The sequence below is a fragment of the Leguminivora glycinivorella genome, chromosome 22 (assembly GCF_023078275.1).
Source record: "Leguminivora glycinivorella isolate SPB_JAAS2020 chromosome 22, LegGlyc_1.1, whole genome shotgun sequence".
NCBI classification, from domain to species: Eukaryota; Metazoa; Arthropoda; class Insecta; order Lepidoptera; family Tortricidae; genus Leguminivora; species Leguminivora glycinivorella.
This window is the reverse complement of record NC_062992.1, coordinates 3,604,825-3,620,954: the sequence shown is the minus strand read 5'-3', so window position 1 is coordinate 3,620,954 and position 16,130 is coordinate 3,604,825. Positions and strand designations below refer to the sequence as shown.

General features: G+C 40.4%; 1 protein-coding gene across 1 annotated transcript; it reads right to left on the bottom strand.

The window, feature by feature from the left end:
* Positions 1–4,351: 4,351 nt before the first annotated feature.
* On the bottom strand, positions 4,352–15,456 carry LOC125237964 (intraflagellar transport protein 52 homolog). Its single transcript, XM_048145217.1, has 9 exons — positions 15,332–15,456; positions 11,696–11,913; positions 11,081–11,216; positions 10,111–10,259; positions 9,796–9,944; positions 8,618–8,765; positions 7,276–7,379; positions 5,720–5,858; positions 4,352–5,271 (listed from the first exon to the last, which is right to left on the bottom strand). The coding sequence occupies exons 1-9, from the start codon at positions 15,445–15,447 to the stop codon at positions 5,105–5,107; spliced, it is 1,326 nt and encodes a 441-aa protein (XP_048001174.1). The 5' UTR covers positions 15,448–15,456; the 3' UTR covers positions 4,352–5,104.
* Positions 15,457–16,130: the final 674 nt, after the last annotated feature.

The following is a 16,130-nucleotide window of genomic DNA, read 5'->3' as shown; positions in this document are numbered from 1 at the left end:
GACTGGCCAGGAAAAAGAGGGTGGCAGAGAATTCGTTAATACCTAATACACTAATTATATCTATGGAGAAGTGTTGATACACTGTGTTATGTACTTATCTTGGGGCGAATGACTCCCTTTAGGTACGATTCGTGAGGGTTGTTAACATATAAATGTCAATTTTAACACATGTCATTAAAATTCGAAATTAAGTTAGCAAATTTCAATTTCTGGTTTTGAAAGGGATAGCAAACGCGCTTGGGGTGGGGCACGTAAGATATTTAACTGTTTGGAGAAGTCGACTCCACATGCAGTCCACATAGCTCATGATTCCTCACTTCTGTGATGTACCTATCTGTCCGCCACTGTCGATGCTTAACGCGTCAGCGCGAATTATCATTTTCATATTTAATTATTTACATGACACATAACGATGAATTAGAGTTTTTAGATGTATTAATCGCTAGTAATAAATACCTATATGGAACCCTAACAATCGATTTCGTGGATTTTCTGTAATATAATCATTCGGACAGTGGTTCCCGATACGCAGTATGTCGTTTTTTTTTTATACTACGTCGATGGCAAACAAGCATACGGTCCGCCTGATGGAAAGCGGTTACCGTAGCATATGGACGCCTGCAACTCAAAGAGTGTCACATGCGCGTTGCCACCCCATTAGAAACTTGTACACTCCCATTTGCTGTGTTAAGTATAAGTACACAGCAAAAAGGAGTGCACAAGTTCTAAGGAGGGTTTGGGTTAGAGATGGGCCGAATATTCGGTAAATATTCGGTATTCGGCATATTTGGCAAGTTTTTCAATGTTCGTATTCGGCCGAATAGTTCGGTTATATTGCCGAATATTTACCGAATAAACAAAGTAAATAAATAGCGTAAGTTGTTTCGTTTTTCATCGGATAATGAGATCCTATTTCAGCATTCTCAGGAACCACCAAAGGGATATAAAATGCGTTAAAATATAAGTACCTACAATAATTATGTAAAAAATTAAAATAACGTAGCTTAAGAAACGAAAACCAAAATTTTCTTATGCACTAAATTATAGGAACATTAATAAGTACAGGAACATTAGTAAGTGTTAGTTTAAGTACTAACATAGTAATTTAAGTATTTCTGTAACTAACATACTATGGACTGTATTGTCTGAAATAAATGATTTTTATTTTATTTTTATTTTTTATTTTATTTTTATTTTATTTTTTATTTATTTTTATTAAGAGCCCTTTACCCATTACCAATCATTGAAAAGTTTTTAACCCTAAGCCAGGATTTAAAATATGACGGAACCGAATATTCGGCCGAATGTTCGGTTCGGTAACAGCTGAACCGAATGTTCGGCCGAATATTGAATCTCGAATGTTCGACGCCGAATATTCGTATTCAACTCAAAGTCCGTATTCGGCTTACTACCCATCTCTATTGATTGGGTATAAAATAATAATAATAAAATTGCCGACGACTTGTTCTAAGAAAGGACAATAGACGTGAAAGTTATCAAACAAAAGAGACAGGTGTAATTAGTAAAATTCTTAAGTAAAGACTAAAGACTACTAAGAATTCAGATTTTGTTCAGCGTATAAACCTATTTCAATCTGTTATGCCGGTTGCTTTTAAACCCAAGAAATGACGGAAATGTTCTTCAAGTTAATTAAAATTGTTGATTAGGTACAGCAAGGATTGTTTATATAGGATTTACATCCTTCATACTAAGAATCGTAAGTACCTCGATTTTTTAGCGCTACCTATTAAATAATATCATAACTACATTGATGATGATGATGCCTACAATTTTTTTTTTTTCAAAATGTGTAGGTACTGACGTGAATTCATTATTTTAAAATAAAGAAATACCTATGTCATTTGTTCTTATAAAAAATAAAAACAGGCAAAAATATTTGACGAAAATATGATTTTGGCCACTTCCAGGCTGCGAACAGCGCCATCTAGTTTTAATTTAAGCCTGAAAGGCCCATGCATTTCAGGGGTACGCTTTTTTGCTTTGTCAGTCCCGTAATTAATCGTTCTTGATTACAGTAAAGTAAGAAATGTGTCAGCCAAAGTTAGCAAACATGTTATTTGAGGCTTTTTTTTTATTTACTGGGCAAGGTATGTAAAATACTATTTTTCTGAAAAGCGGAGAAAATCACATCTCCTTATAGGTAGATGTCGCTATACGCCACCCTAAGCCCGTTTTCACATTATTCGATCCGATATCGGATATCGGAAGGATTTCATATAAAAAATCCAAAATGTCGCCTGTATTATCGGTCCGACATCCGATATCGGATCGGATAATGTGAAAACGCACTAAGGCGCTTTGGGACGTGGAAAGATTCGCACGCAACCAGGCAGGCCTCCATGGCCTCCTAATTAGTTTAATTATTCGGTGTATTGGCTTAAGCTGTGATGCCGTGTAAATTATTTGAAATAAATGTTTAAATGGCTGACTTGGTCATAGTGACGGTAAAGCCGGTGGACGCAGGTTCGAGTCCTGCCGGAGGAGTGAGTTTTCCATCTTCCCTTTAATTTAAAAATATGTAGTATCGCTCACAGACGTTTCTGTATGATAAACGAGATATTAAGTAATGTGACAGACGGACAGAGCGGGACCATAAGGGTTCCTTTTGTACCTTTTTAGTATGGAACCCTAAAAACGATATAACCCTATTGTTCTGTTACCTAGCGTGACTTACTTCCAAAAGCAGTTGGCAGTGGATATGATAAGCTGCGGGTTGAGGATGGCACCGGAACACCAGTGCTCGTTGTCTTTCTGGATCGAGATCACGTACGGGTAGTCCCCGGGCTTGGCGTCACGCGCGGAGATCAGCCTCCGACTCCCCCCCGCCGGCGCGCTGAGTGAGATAACCAGGGTTACAATGAAAACAACATTCAAATTTCGAGCATTTATTGACTGCTAAACATTATGGTTTACCTTTGGAATGACGTTTGGACGGAGCACGGCGTTTTGCTTCAGTCTTTCCAGCTTGCTTGTCAGCTTTTACTTTAGGCTGGACTTGCTTGGCAGCTTTTTCTTTGGGTGCTTTGTCAGCTGCTTTTACCTTAGATACTTTGTCGTTACTCGCTTTTTCCTTAGGTGTTTTGTCAGTTCCAGCTTTTGGTTTTGACGCTTTGTCATTCACGGCTTTAACTTTTGCCGCTTTGTCATTGCCAACTATAATAGCTTTTGGCGATTTGTCATTCCCAGCTTTTACTTTCGAAGCCTTGTCTTTGACTGTTTTTTCCTTGAGTGCTTTGTCATGTACGGATTTTTCCTTGGGTTTTTTGTCGCTGCCTGTCTTTTCTTTGACGGTTTGTCATTTCCAGGCTTTGCCTTGACGGCTTTGTCGTTGGGGGCCTTTTCAATGACTGTTTCATTGCCAGACCTTAGAGCGCGGGACCGAGACTTGCGTTTCCGTAGAGCACGATTGCTGCGTTTGCGGTTCACATTTCTCTTCATGGAAGTCCGAAGTCGCGATGATTTTCCACTTCTTACAGACTTTTTGGAACGTCCTCGTCTTCCCGCCCGGAATTTAGCTGAAACCTTATTGTTCTTTGGAATAGATCTACGAGCGACAGACGTGTTTTTGGGGCTGCTAGCGACGGTTGGTACATTTTCTTTGGGTTTTGATGCTTGAGTTGTTGGAGCATCGCTCGCTTTTGTTGTAACTTCGGTCTTCGATTCATTGACGTCCCTTTTACTCCTCCGTAAGTCTTTGAAATATGGAAGCTTCTTGACTCTACTCTTGAGGCCATCATTGAAATCAAGTGGGAAGAAATTATCTTGCGGAAGAGAGTCCATCAGCTTTTGATTGGCCGGCCATTGGCGTACCGGTGGTTGGAACCTCGTGAATGAATTGCCATGATCCTTCTTTTTGTAAAACGACCCGGCGTTAATTACTTTGATATTATCTCGATCAGGATGAACTTTTTTCGGATATGATCTGTATACAATTGTCGACTCCTCGCGTGAAAAAGCAACATTTTGCAAACTGTAAATTATCAACAGCAGGAACAATGTCTTCATTGTTCAGATTTGCAAGCAGATTTTGGAACAGAAATTCAAATAATATTGTTGTGATAAGTTTATAGCATTTCGTAATGGAATCGACCGATAAGGTTCTCACTAACTTTATGCTTTTAATTTATTTTTATATATTGCATTGCCCTCTGTCGATAGCAGAAGTTATCGCACAATATATTTTATGGATATGAAGAAAGTTTTGAAATAAATAAAAATATTCACGTGGAAAAATGTTATTTATTATATAATGTTAATATATTTAATGCACTTATTTGCTACATATCTTTTTTTTGTATTAAAATAACTACTAGAACAAATTAATGGCTATCAAAATCTCTTTGTAAAATGAACTTTCCAATTTCTAACCAGATGCCAACTTTTTACATTATTATTAGAACATTAATTTATTGGTACTTGTATTAGAAAGCTTCACAACATTAGGCTGACAAGTCTGCACTTAATTCTTATAACCAACTCATATCTGATACTCACATTTCAAATGGATAAGGATCAATAGTCAATGTTTGAAAACGATTGAGAGAACTGGTAGAAATTTTAATAGTCAAATTTAATTGTGAAGACACGAGACATAATACATAGCCTCTATATAGCCCCCTGAGTCCTTTTGGTGACCAACAAAGTGAGAGCACTTTGTGCAGTCAAGTTGGTGACTTAGATGAATTGGTCAAAGGAAGGTGATCGAGAGGGCACGAGCTTTGCCGGTCAGTGTAGGTTACCAATGAGTTCGCGGATCTGCACGCGTTCTAAGGTTAAAGACTGGTCAGAAACTACACAGGACAATGATCAGTAGCAAGCAGTCACGTCATACTTTGGGTCAATACACCAGAGAGTAAGATAGACTAGTCTTTAACAGAGAGTTTCCTGAAAGTGGCGGGTAAGTGGTGGAGGAACACCTTCAGTGTTGTCATTGCCGTTCAGTCTAGATATCGATGAGATCGCGGATCTGCACGAACTACTGGTCAAAGACGCACAAACTACACAGGTTCCGGACTACTGATGTCCAATTGTGCAGCCAAGTTGGACATATGGACACACTTTGGATCGCCAGAGAGTAAGTAGACTAATCCTTAACAGCAAGTTTCTTGAAAGTAGCAAGCTGCGTTGCCAGCTGGTGCAGGATGGTCTTGCCGCGAGGGACGTCAGGGGGCAGTGCACGGGACAGCCGCACCACTCGTCCGCATTCTTGTACCAGGTACTCCAGCTCGTTCTCGATATGAGTTCCGTCACCTGTTGCAGACAAATTTTAATTTTAAAGTAACTGTCAGAAAAAGGATGTTCAAAATTATCGAGCCTTCGCCTTGTCGAGCAGTGGATAAGCCGGGCTAGTTGGGCCTGTTCAAAACTCAGAACTTCATGCAAGGAGTGAAAGATCTGCTCATTCCAAGCTCAGATCTTCATCCAGTTCTAACATCTTCAGTGGAAGAAGTGACTTGCAGGAAGAGATGGGAAGAACAGGTAATATCTAAGAGCCTAACCTTCGCCTATTCGACCTGTGGGCTGCAGAGAGGCTCACTCCGAGCTCAGAACTTCATCCAGGTGAAATGTACCTAAAAAACCAAGGAATACGCACCTACCTGCATGTAGAAGCACGTCATCCAACTCTTAGGAGCTTCAGCAGCAGGTCAGGGGAGTATATAGAGAACACATGGATTAGAACTAAGATGTAAGTGCCTACCTTCGCCTAGTCGGCCAGTGGGCTGCAGACATTTGTTAGCGAGCCGGGCTAGTTGGGCCCGCTCAGAACTCAGGGCTTCATCCAGGTCGAATAACTCCAGCGGTGGGGGAGGGGGCTCGCGGAATGTTGGAGGGAATACCTGTGGAAGATTATTTATCTTGTATCTTTAATATTCAGGGGAATACAGCTTTTTACCCTAATTTCGAGTGTAATAGTTTTACGGCTATTGTGAAAACATGGTCCGTCCGTAGTAACTACGGACCGCTGTAAATGTAAACTGAAATAGATACCATACACTAAAGAAAAAGCGATCAAGCCCACTGGTGGCGAAGCCGGGAATCGAACCCGGGTCTCCAGCTAACGCGGCTGACGTGTTCGACCGCTACACCACCCCGACCGCCGAGGTACCCGTCGAAATTTCTCTAGTGTATGTTATCTCTGAAGGCTAGGCGCCTTTGACCAACTCTAAGGGCGAGCAATTAGTGCTTGCACCTCCTATATGAATCCTTTTGCAGGATTACGATATAGCGAGAGAGATGGTGCTGCCATCTATCGATGTAGGGAACAAATCAAATTATTTTGTGAAATATTTTTTGATTTGTTTTTTTTAAGTAGTAACACTAATAAATAATATAATATTAAAATATAAAATTAAAATTAAATTAAATTAATTAATTAATTAATTTAATTATTAAATTAATATTAAATCATTATTATATTAATGTAATATTTCATAAAATAATTTGATTTGTTCCCTACATCGCTGTAAATGTGTCGTCCCACGGCGCGATTGGCGTTTAGCTCGCATATTTTAACCACATTCACATTGAAGCGAAAGCGTTTAGCTCGCATATTTTAATCACATTCACATTGAAGCGAAATCGTAATAGGCAGCGTAAGTGTCAACTACCATGAGGTACCTTTATCCGTGGGTCGGTCGTCATAATTTTCGAGCGTAACGTATAAGGCTACTATTAGAAGCTTATAAAATTTAACATACATACATACAATCACGCCTGTATCCCATAAAGGGGTAGGCAGAGCACATGAAACTACTAAAGCTTCAGTGCCACTTTTGACAAATAAGGGGTTGAAAGAAAACGAAACTGTGACATTGCAGTGACAGGTTGCCAGCCTCTCGCCTACGCCACAATTTAACCCATATCCCACAGTCGCCTTCTACGACACCCACGGGAAGAAAGGGGGTGGTGAAATTCTTAACCCGTCACCACACAGGCAATTTAAAATTTATAAAATCTTGAAAAATAATATTTGTAGTTCTAAAATTATGTTTCAAACTAAATAACGTGTATACTACACATTTATTAATTCAGAGATGTACTATTTCTACACGGGCGCAGTAGTGATGGGCAGAGGTTTGTTCATAAAATATATAAAATACAAGACCTCCAAAATCATAAGACGAGACGAGACGTACCTAATCAATAAGGCCGGAGCTATAAATAGCCATCCTAGTATGACGTATAGCCTAAGACTATTACGCATAGCTCGAACCCGTTATGTAATATTACTATGTATATGTGTGTGTGTCTTACCGCTAGTTGTAATGGCGGGAATGGCGTCTCGAACTGCGGGGCTATGAGTCGGAGCGGCTCGTGCTTGACTCCTAACGCCTCATACAGCCCTAGTACCTCGGGTACTGAAACACAGAGACGCGCCGGTCAATAACACTGCGATATGGGTTCAATGGGTTCAAATCACCTCGTTTATGCTGTAGGTAGGTAAGGTGTTTTTTGACCCCCGACGCAAAAACGACGGGGTGTTTATACGTTGGACGTGTCTGTCTGTCTGTTTGTCTGTCTGTCTCTGTGTGTGTCTGTATGTGGCATCGTAGCTCCCGAACGGATAAACCGATTTAGATTTAGTTTTTTTTTTGTTTGAAAGCTGAGTTATTTGGGAGTATTCTTAGCCATGTTTCATGAAAATCGGTCCACTATGTCGCGCTCGGGGGTTTTTTCAAAATTTTAATTTTGTGGTTAGGTTATTATGAGATAGGCGAAAAAAGCAGACTAGTCCTGACGGTAAGCGATCACTGCCGCCGCCGCCGCCCATGGAGACCCGAAATAACAGAGGTGTTGGAGGTGAGTTGCCGGCCTTTAAGATGGGAGTACGCTTTGTTAAAGGGATATGATGTCTACCGATTATTCATGTATTTTGAATTGCTAAGCATGCGTGTGTGTCTGCGAAAGTGAAATAGAAAATTTGTATAGAATCACAAATGGTGCCGTATTAAGATTTAAGGCTCATTTAGACACGGCACGAAGTCTAAATGAGCCCTGTGTTACATTCAGACTCAGCACACCAAATGTCACAATGTAATTAAATTCGAATGCGTCGATCGCCACTGACGACCTTATGTAACGCGTGGTACCTATACCTGCATATTCAGAACTGACGCCAGGCATTAGAGTGCTGCCTGGCGCGGCGGCTGCACAAGCAGCCATTATGCCATCCAGTATATACTCACATCGAGCCAGGTTCATTGAGAATAGTCGGCAGAAGAACAGAGCGTGAGGTCGCATGCAGTGGGGCCGTGTCTTCAGGATCTTGAACGACGAACGACGACTTTATATACCGTGTGGTATATCTAAATACTCAGAATGGAGAGAGCTTTTGGCTGCAGGGTCACTATCTAACGTATCATCATACTCACATCGAGCCAGGTTTAGAGAACTGTCGCCAGCAGAATAGAGCATGAGGAATGTGAGGATCAATGAGTTAACATCAGCGACGAATCTCTAGTATCCTATATCATCATACTCACATCGAGCCAGGTTTAGTGAGAACAGTCGCCAGCAGAATAGTGCGTGAGGAATGTGAGGATGTAGTGTAGACAGTAGCACTAAAACCGGTGTTCCAGTGCATTAACATACTCACGGCGAGCCAGGTTTAGTGAGAACAGTCGCCAGGAGAACAGAGCATGCGGATGCAGCGGGGCGAGGCGCGGCGGCGGCGCGGTGGCTGGCTCCGGTAGCGGCACGGATGAGAGCCACATCGTATCGCCGATCGTGCGGTACTCGTTGATCTGCCGAACATATATCACAGTTGTATGGTTTTATCTATTATTGCAGAATGTCCAGGCCCCGTAGCCGAATGGCATTTCTCCGACGCCAAACGAAAGCGATACGCCGCTGGCTCTGTCGCGCCAATACGCAAGCGCGATAGAGATATCTACTAGCGCTTCGTTTCGTGAGCGTTTCGTGAGCGATTGTGCCATTCGGCTAGCCACCCAGTTTATACTGGAGATTATGAAACATGCCGTAAAACTAGTAGACACTGAAGAGTTGAAAGCGAGGCAAGCACCTAAATCACAAATAAGGCTCCAATCATCATTAGTCACTCATATTTGAAGCGATATTATCATGACCACAATTACGATGGAGGGACAGCTTATAGTAGACAGTGAATGAGACACAGTAGGTACAAGTAGACACGCGTAGCATTGATAGATTGCATCTCAAAAAATATGAGTGATCGCGGCTACTGGTGTCACTACGTTGATTAGGAAAAAAGTTCACTCGCAAGTGCTCTGCTGTTGAAATTTAGTGGGGGGACTGCAGTAAGTTTTTAAGAGTGTAATTTTTATAAATTGAAATAGATATCATACACGAAAGAAAAAAACGACAAGGCCCACTGGTGGCCGAGCCGGGAATCGAACCCGGGTCTTCAGTTTACGCGGCTAACGTCTTTACCACTAGACCACCCGCCCGAAATTTCTCTAGTCTATGTTATCTCTGATAAGGCTAGGCGCCTTTTGACCAACTTTAAGGGCGAGCAATTAATGCTTGCACCTCCCCTTTGTTCCCTAGTAGTGTAAGTTTAACTTATGATAACGTGCCTCTATTAACAATGACTTACGACAGGATCTTCCACATCCACGGGGTTGAGAATTGAGATCAGCAATCCCACTGAGGTGGTACAGGATCGTCTTCCGAATATATACTCCGGTTACACGATAACCCTGCTCTTTGCTCGAGGGACTACTGAGTGACAACAAAGAATAGTGTATCAGGATCGGTAATGCGTATGTAACAGCTGTTTCCTAAGTAACTCACGTCAGGATCCTCAACATCCACTGGATTGAGATGCAGGTCCGCGATCCCGCCGAGATGGTCGAAGATCTTCTCCCGGATCAGGTCATTGCACTCGCTCTCCAGGTACTGGTCGGCGAAGAAGTGGCCCGAACCGATCACGAACAACTTTCCTGTGTAAGAGATTAAATTAAGTTACTGCAGAAGAAATTTATGGATGAAATTGTAGAGTGAGCGGGGCATTTTACCGATTCACCACTTTGTACCAATACAAAATCCTGTAGCGGATTCTTCGGTGAATCTAATGGTATATCAAATTAAAAGGCAGAGCATTATTACCTCCACTCTTCTCAGAAGTATACAGCGCTGCGATGGGCCTCTTCACAGGGTAGCATACGTCACTGCTGGACAAGATAGCTGCTGCTGGCCGCTTCACTGTCAGTGTAGCGCCATATGGGTAGACGAAGTTGGGTGTCGCTGGCTCTTCACTGAAAACAATAGGGTAGTTTCCTAATATACTTAAAATAATTTAAGCAGTGCACGAAAAGGAGCAAATTTGACAAGTAGGAAACTAGCCTATTAGTACTCAAGCTATCCAAGACCGGAGTAAATAGAGAAATATGATTCAAGCCCTGCGCCCCAGCAGAGGGTAATAGGATTTAAAGAAGAGAAGAGCCTAGCCAATTTCGGACACTGGCGGTCAAATATTATATGAAAGAGGCGCGTTCCTAGCACACAGCGTGTAGGTGAGCGCGTAACTATGCTTGTATGAGTGAAATATGACAGATCGACTGTTCGCGTTTTTGAGGTAACCGAAAGGGGGTGGACGGCACTTTCAGCGGGGAGCAGGAGTGGCCATACTGTACGATAGAACGATAGTACTCTTTATAATACTGTGTTAGTAGGGTCAGTCCGAGAAATTTGAGAAATGCTCATTCTGTTCCTGAGATTTATGAAGACCAGCATCAGTACTAGGAGGCCATATCTAAGAAGAGCTGTACCGTGTAACCTGTCTGAAATGTAATCGCACGGCACCGCTATATATGTACAGATAGATACCATAGACCTCCATTTATGCGTACTACTAAAGAACTGTTAGGTCAAAAGGTGAAAGGTTAAAATGGTTTGGTGAATATCGGAATATTCGAAATACAGTAGCCATTAGATATATCGTTCCGCCCGAAGTACTCAAATACATCTAAACACGCACTATAAACGCCTTGATAACAAAGGCGTGTTCAGATATTTATAAGCACCTTGGCCGCTGCGATATATCCGGTGGCGACTGTACCAGGGCTTCAGAACTTACAGAAAATCGTCGGATTCACTCGCATAGTTGGGCATCTTCATAATCTGCTTGGCCACAGCGCGGTTTAAGATGCCGCTGGAAATATGGCATTCCTTCGGGTGGTAGAACTTGTGATATTTCGCTCGGACTACGCAATCTGCAAATAATAAAAATCGCTGAAATATTTTACTTACTTTTTCATATACATATTTTACCTATCATGTTTATATTAATTTATATTCTTTAAAATTTACATTCATGTCATGAAGATATTTAGATCTAGTAGGTAAGGTCAATACAATAATCATCTAAGTAAGGGTAAGTGTATCATAAGGCCGAAGTGTGTCATAAGGCCGAAGTGTGTCTGGCCTTCACATTTGGCCTTTTTACTCATTGTCACACACTTCCCCTTATGACATCACTTATCCGTATTGACCTTACGTAATCAAATCACATGGTTAGGCTTATTCTGCAATGGGGAAGAATTTCTGTTCGATTCATCAGATACAAACTTCCTTGCACTTGAAGCAGGTCACTTAAGTGATATATTAAAATATAATTTTATATAAATCATTTTTAAGGCCGCTTATAGATCTACCTATTATACTAACATACAAACAAACATAATAAACCTACCATTATTAACAACGATTCCATACTCCTCCAGAAAAAAGTTGATATTCGTGTTCATACGCTCCTCCCCTCCGTCGGTCATAGCCACGAGCACAGAGTCCCCCCGCTCCACCATACCCTTAAGGCACGCCAGCTCGTCATCCGTGAACATGTTCTGCGGTCCTGGTACCACTAGGATCTTCACGTCTTGCAGAATGTTGGCTGAGAGTTCTTCGCGGTTTCTGAAATGTTGGTAGGTATGTTAAAATTGTACATAGATAGATATATAAAGAACTCTTTTACGAGCCTGGTATCTTCGTCATATGATATACCCTCTATTGTCAAGGCGTTAGAGTGCGTGGTCAAACATTTTTGACCTCCTCGGGCGTTCCAATATATATGATGATGACTGTACATACTAGTAGTCCGCTAGCTGGTTATAAAGTATTGCGGTACCTATGTTGGAGAAAACTCTTTTTGGTTTCTGAAATGCTAGTACGATTGCATACGTCACATGGTAGACGAGTCTTGTAGAGACTGGGTTAGCAATCAATGTGGGTTATGGCCTCGGAGGTTATGGCTTAAGTGATTTAAGTAGGGACTAAATTGATTAACCGACTTGGTATTACAGGGATCTCAGCTCTTTTTACGTCCGAAGAACTGAGTTGTGAGACTTGTTCAGGTCAGACGCGTTGGGCTCCAGGAATCCTTTAGAAAGGTAAAATACCGGCCTAAGTGGAGGGCACTGCAACGTACAGCGACTTATAGTGGCCTCCCAATGCCCAAGTCCTAAGTTTCGACCTTTTAAGAAATATACCACTTTGCACATTAAAGTAGTTATGGCAAAAAACACCATCTGTACATACACATATGTAGGTACAATTAAACCTATATCCTAAAAAACCGGCCAAGAGAGCGTGACGGGCTACGCTCAGTGTAGGGTTCCGTAGTTTTCCGTATTTTTCTCGAAAATTACTGAACCTATCAAGTTCAAAACAATTTTCCTAGAAAGTCTTTATAAAGTTCTACTTTTGTAATTTTTTTCATATTTTTTAAACATATGATTCAAAAGTTAGAGGGGGGGGGGACACTTTTTTTTCCTTTAGCAGCGATTATTTCCGAAAATATGAATATTATCAAAAAACGATTTTAGTAATCTCTTATTCATTTTTAAATACCTATCCAACAATATATCACACGTTGGGGTTGGAATGGAAAAAAAAAAACAGTCCCCACTTTACATGTAGGGGGGGTACCCTAACAAAGCATTTTTTTCCACTTTTTATTTTACCACTTTGTCGGCGTGATTGATATACATATTGGTACCAAATTTCAGCTTTCTAGTGCTAACGGTCACTGAGATTATCCGCGGACGGACGGACGGACGGACGGACGGACAGACAGACATGGCGAAACTATAAGGGTTCCTAGTTGACTACGGAACCTTAAAAAGGGGTAAGAGCACGTGGCACTAGTAAAATTTCAGTGCCACTCTTGGCAAATAAGGGGTTGAAAGAAAATGAAACTGTGACAGGTAAGTAGCCGGCCTCTCGACTATTACGCCACAATTTAACCCATATCCCACATTAGACTTCTACGACACCCACGGATAGAAAGGTGGTGGTGAAATTCTTAATCCCGTCACCACACGGGCAAACCATCTGTACCTACTTACTGAAAAAGTTATGAATTTGAGTTTAAAAAAATAAAAATAAAAAGCCATTTGGGTAACGTTCTCTCGATATCAGTTTTAAGTTTTTAACCCCCGACGCAAAAACGACGTCTGCTGTCTGTCTGTCTGTCTGTTTGTTTGTCTGTCTGTCTGTGTGTGTGTCTGTCTGTGGCATCATAGCTCCCGAACGGACGAACCGATTTAGATTTGTTTTTTTTTGTCTGAAAGCTGAGTTAGTCGGGAGTTTTCCTAGCCATGTTTTATGAAAATCGGTCCACTATGTCGCGGTCGGGGGTTTTTTCAAAATTTTAATTTTGTGGTTATTTATCTCAAATCAGGCCCCGTAGCCGAATGGCATGTCTACGACAAGACACGCCACCGAAACGCCGCAGAAATGTAGTCTGGCTCTGTCGCGGCAATACGCAAGAGCGCTAGGTACTTTAAGTATTAGGCTATTATTAATTAGGTACTTTACTAATAAATTACTAAATGCCGAATTAAATTTTCCTACTACGTAAAATCTAGGTACCTAACTCCAATTTGCATAAAATAAATCTAGATGTTAGTTACTCTATTTTCGTAAGAATAGTTCTTACTGCCTATACAATTTTGTGCACACATATGCGTACAAGCTAATACCTAGGTCATGCGTATAGAAATCTTAGACACATGTTACTTGACATGACACCTCCGCGCGACTGCTGTATTTCTAGTACTTTAGGTCTAGGATCTAAAACAAGTCTAGACTTTACCGCGATCCACCTCCTAGCCCGTCTGCGGCTCTAGTCGTTTCGCTCCCGTATTGCCTAGGTCGTTACCGACTACCGACCCGCGGGTAACCTAGACGCGAGCACTAGACTAGACTAACAGGTTTTAGTGACCTCTTGCGATTCCTGACGTGCTAGTACTTTTAGTCTAAGATCCAGAAAATCTAGACTTTCAGCTCTATGTCCTAGAAAATTTATATTTAATGTTATAGACTAAATTATTTTTCTAGATCTATACGATAAATAGTAATCATAGGCATTACTATAGTCTGCATTGTGCAGTGTGCATTGATGTAAGACACACAAAATTGTAAACTTGGCATACCTACCTAAGCACTAAAGTGTGTTTTCACATTATCCGATACGATATCGGATGATGTAGGAATGATTTCAAAGGCAAAAATCAAAGATGGCGGCTTATATATGAGATATCGGTCCTACATCCGATATCGGATTGGATAATGTGAAAACGCACTAATTCGGTGTAAGGCACTGGTCCCACCGCGAGCTAGTAAGCTATGAGCTATCGGCTATAAAAACGAACAAAAGATAAGAACTCCCATGCAAATAAAAGAGACACGGCGATATTGATAGCTCACCGCTGGGCGAGTAACTAATAAACATCGCCGTGTCTCTTTTATTTACACGGGAGTGATTTATCTTTTGTTCGTTTTTATAGCCGATAGCTCATAGTTTACTAGCTCGCGGTGGGACCAGTGCCTAATTAGTTTATTTTCCCTTGCCCCTGCTTTGGATACGTATTTGTGGTAAGAAAACAAATTTTCTTTTTAAGGATCCCAAACCAAGCAACAACCTAGCTTAATAGGCGATTGTATTTTTACAAATAGAGGACTCTACAAGTCAACTATCATGTAAAAGAGATTATTTTTATTTTCTACGTAAAGACTTCATCGGTTTTTTAATTTTTTGGTAAAATATAGAAAATATTATACATTACATATTATGTGAAATGCCTGTAAAATAAAGCGCCTGTAGTTTTTGTACGAGCAATTATGATGTATCTAATCAACAATATGATAATATAGGCTTATTGGATTGTTATCGTTTTTAGACTTTTTAAATACTTATCTATTATTTCGTTCGCATACGCTTAACACCCGACTTCTATGAATTCATTTTATTTTCCATATTTATATTAAAGGTAGGTAAAAAAAACTAAGAAATTGGAAAGTGCAATTATTAAAATAACATGTGACTTACATCATAACTTTCCATGTCGACTTCAGTTTTCTGTGCAGCAGCTTGTAGTTTTCATTTATCTTGAATATCTCGTTCTTGGAAACGTCGAACAAAATCGTATTTACTGTAGTCTTCATTGTAATACTTTGCACAACAATATTCCGTCACAATCGACATTTGTTGTTGTTGTCTAACTTCGTTGCTAGGCAACCGCATGGCGCTTGCACACGGTGCGGGCTAATTGCAACTATGGTCTGTCAAGCCATTTCCATCACTACAAAAAAGCGGAATTTCGTCACTACTTTTAAAAAATCTCGTATCTCACGCTGTTCCTCAAAGTTAAAACGCAGTAAGTCTATGAGCATTCCATACATACTTACTACAATTCTATTTTCATTGACAGACGAAGATACAAGTTTTTTTAAAAGTAGTGACGATTTGTTTGTTCATGTAAATAAATAAGAGCAATAAATGAAACAAAAACTTCATTTTGTGAAATAATATATTTTTATTTACAACTCGAATAATAATAACTTTCGAATTAAATTTTATATTTCTAGTATAAGCCTGGGTCTGTTTAATCTAAAATTAAACTAATGTTATTTACAAATGACCAATTTTCCTAGTTTAAAATATTGCTAACATCTGTTTCTACTGAAATAACTAAACATGATAGGCAGTTCAAAATATTGCTAGAAAAATAGTAAACGGTTTTTTACGAATAGTAGGAGTAGATAAATGTTTCTCAAAAAGTACAACAGGTTGTCCATTATAAATCAGTATAAATAAGATTAAGGCAAGGTGGGGGAAGATTGAATGG

Bases quoted from the DNA above. Each gene is read 5' to 3' on its own strand.
- LOC125237964 (XM_048145217.1), bottom strand. From the start codon at position 15,447: ATGAAGACTACAGTAAATACGATTTTGTTCGACGTTTCCAAGAACGAG. The intron at 11,217-11,695 runs GTAGGTTTATTA...TATTATTTGCAG, and splicing joins TGGAATCGTTGTTAATAATG to ATTGCGTAGTCCGAGCGAAA. The intron at 10,260-11,080 runs GTAAGTTCTGAA...TATTGTTTTCAG, and splicing joins AGTGAATCCGACGATTTTCT to TGAAGAGCCAGCGACACCCA.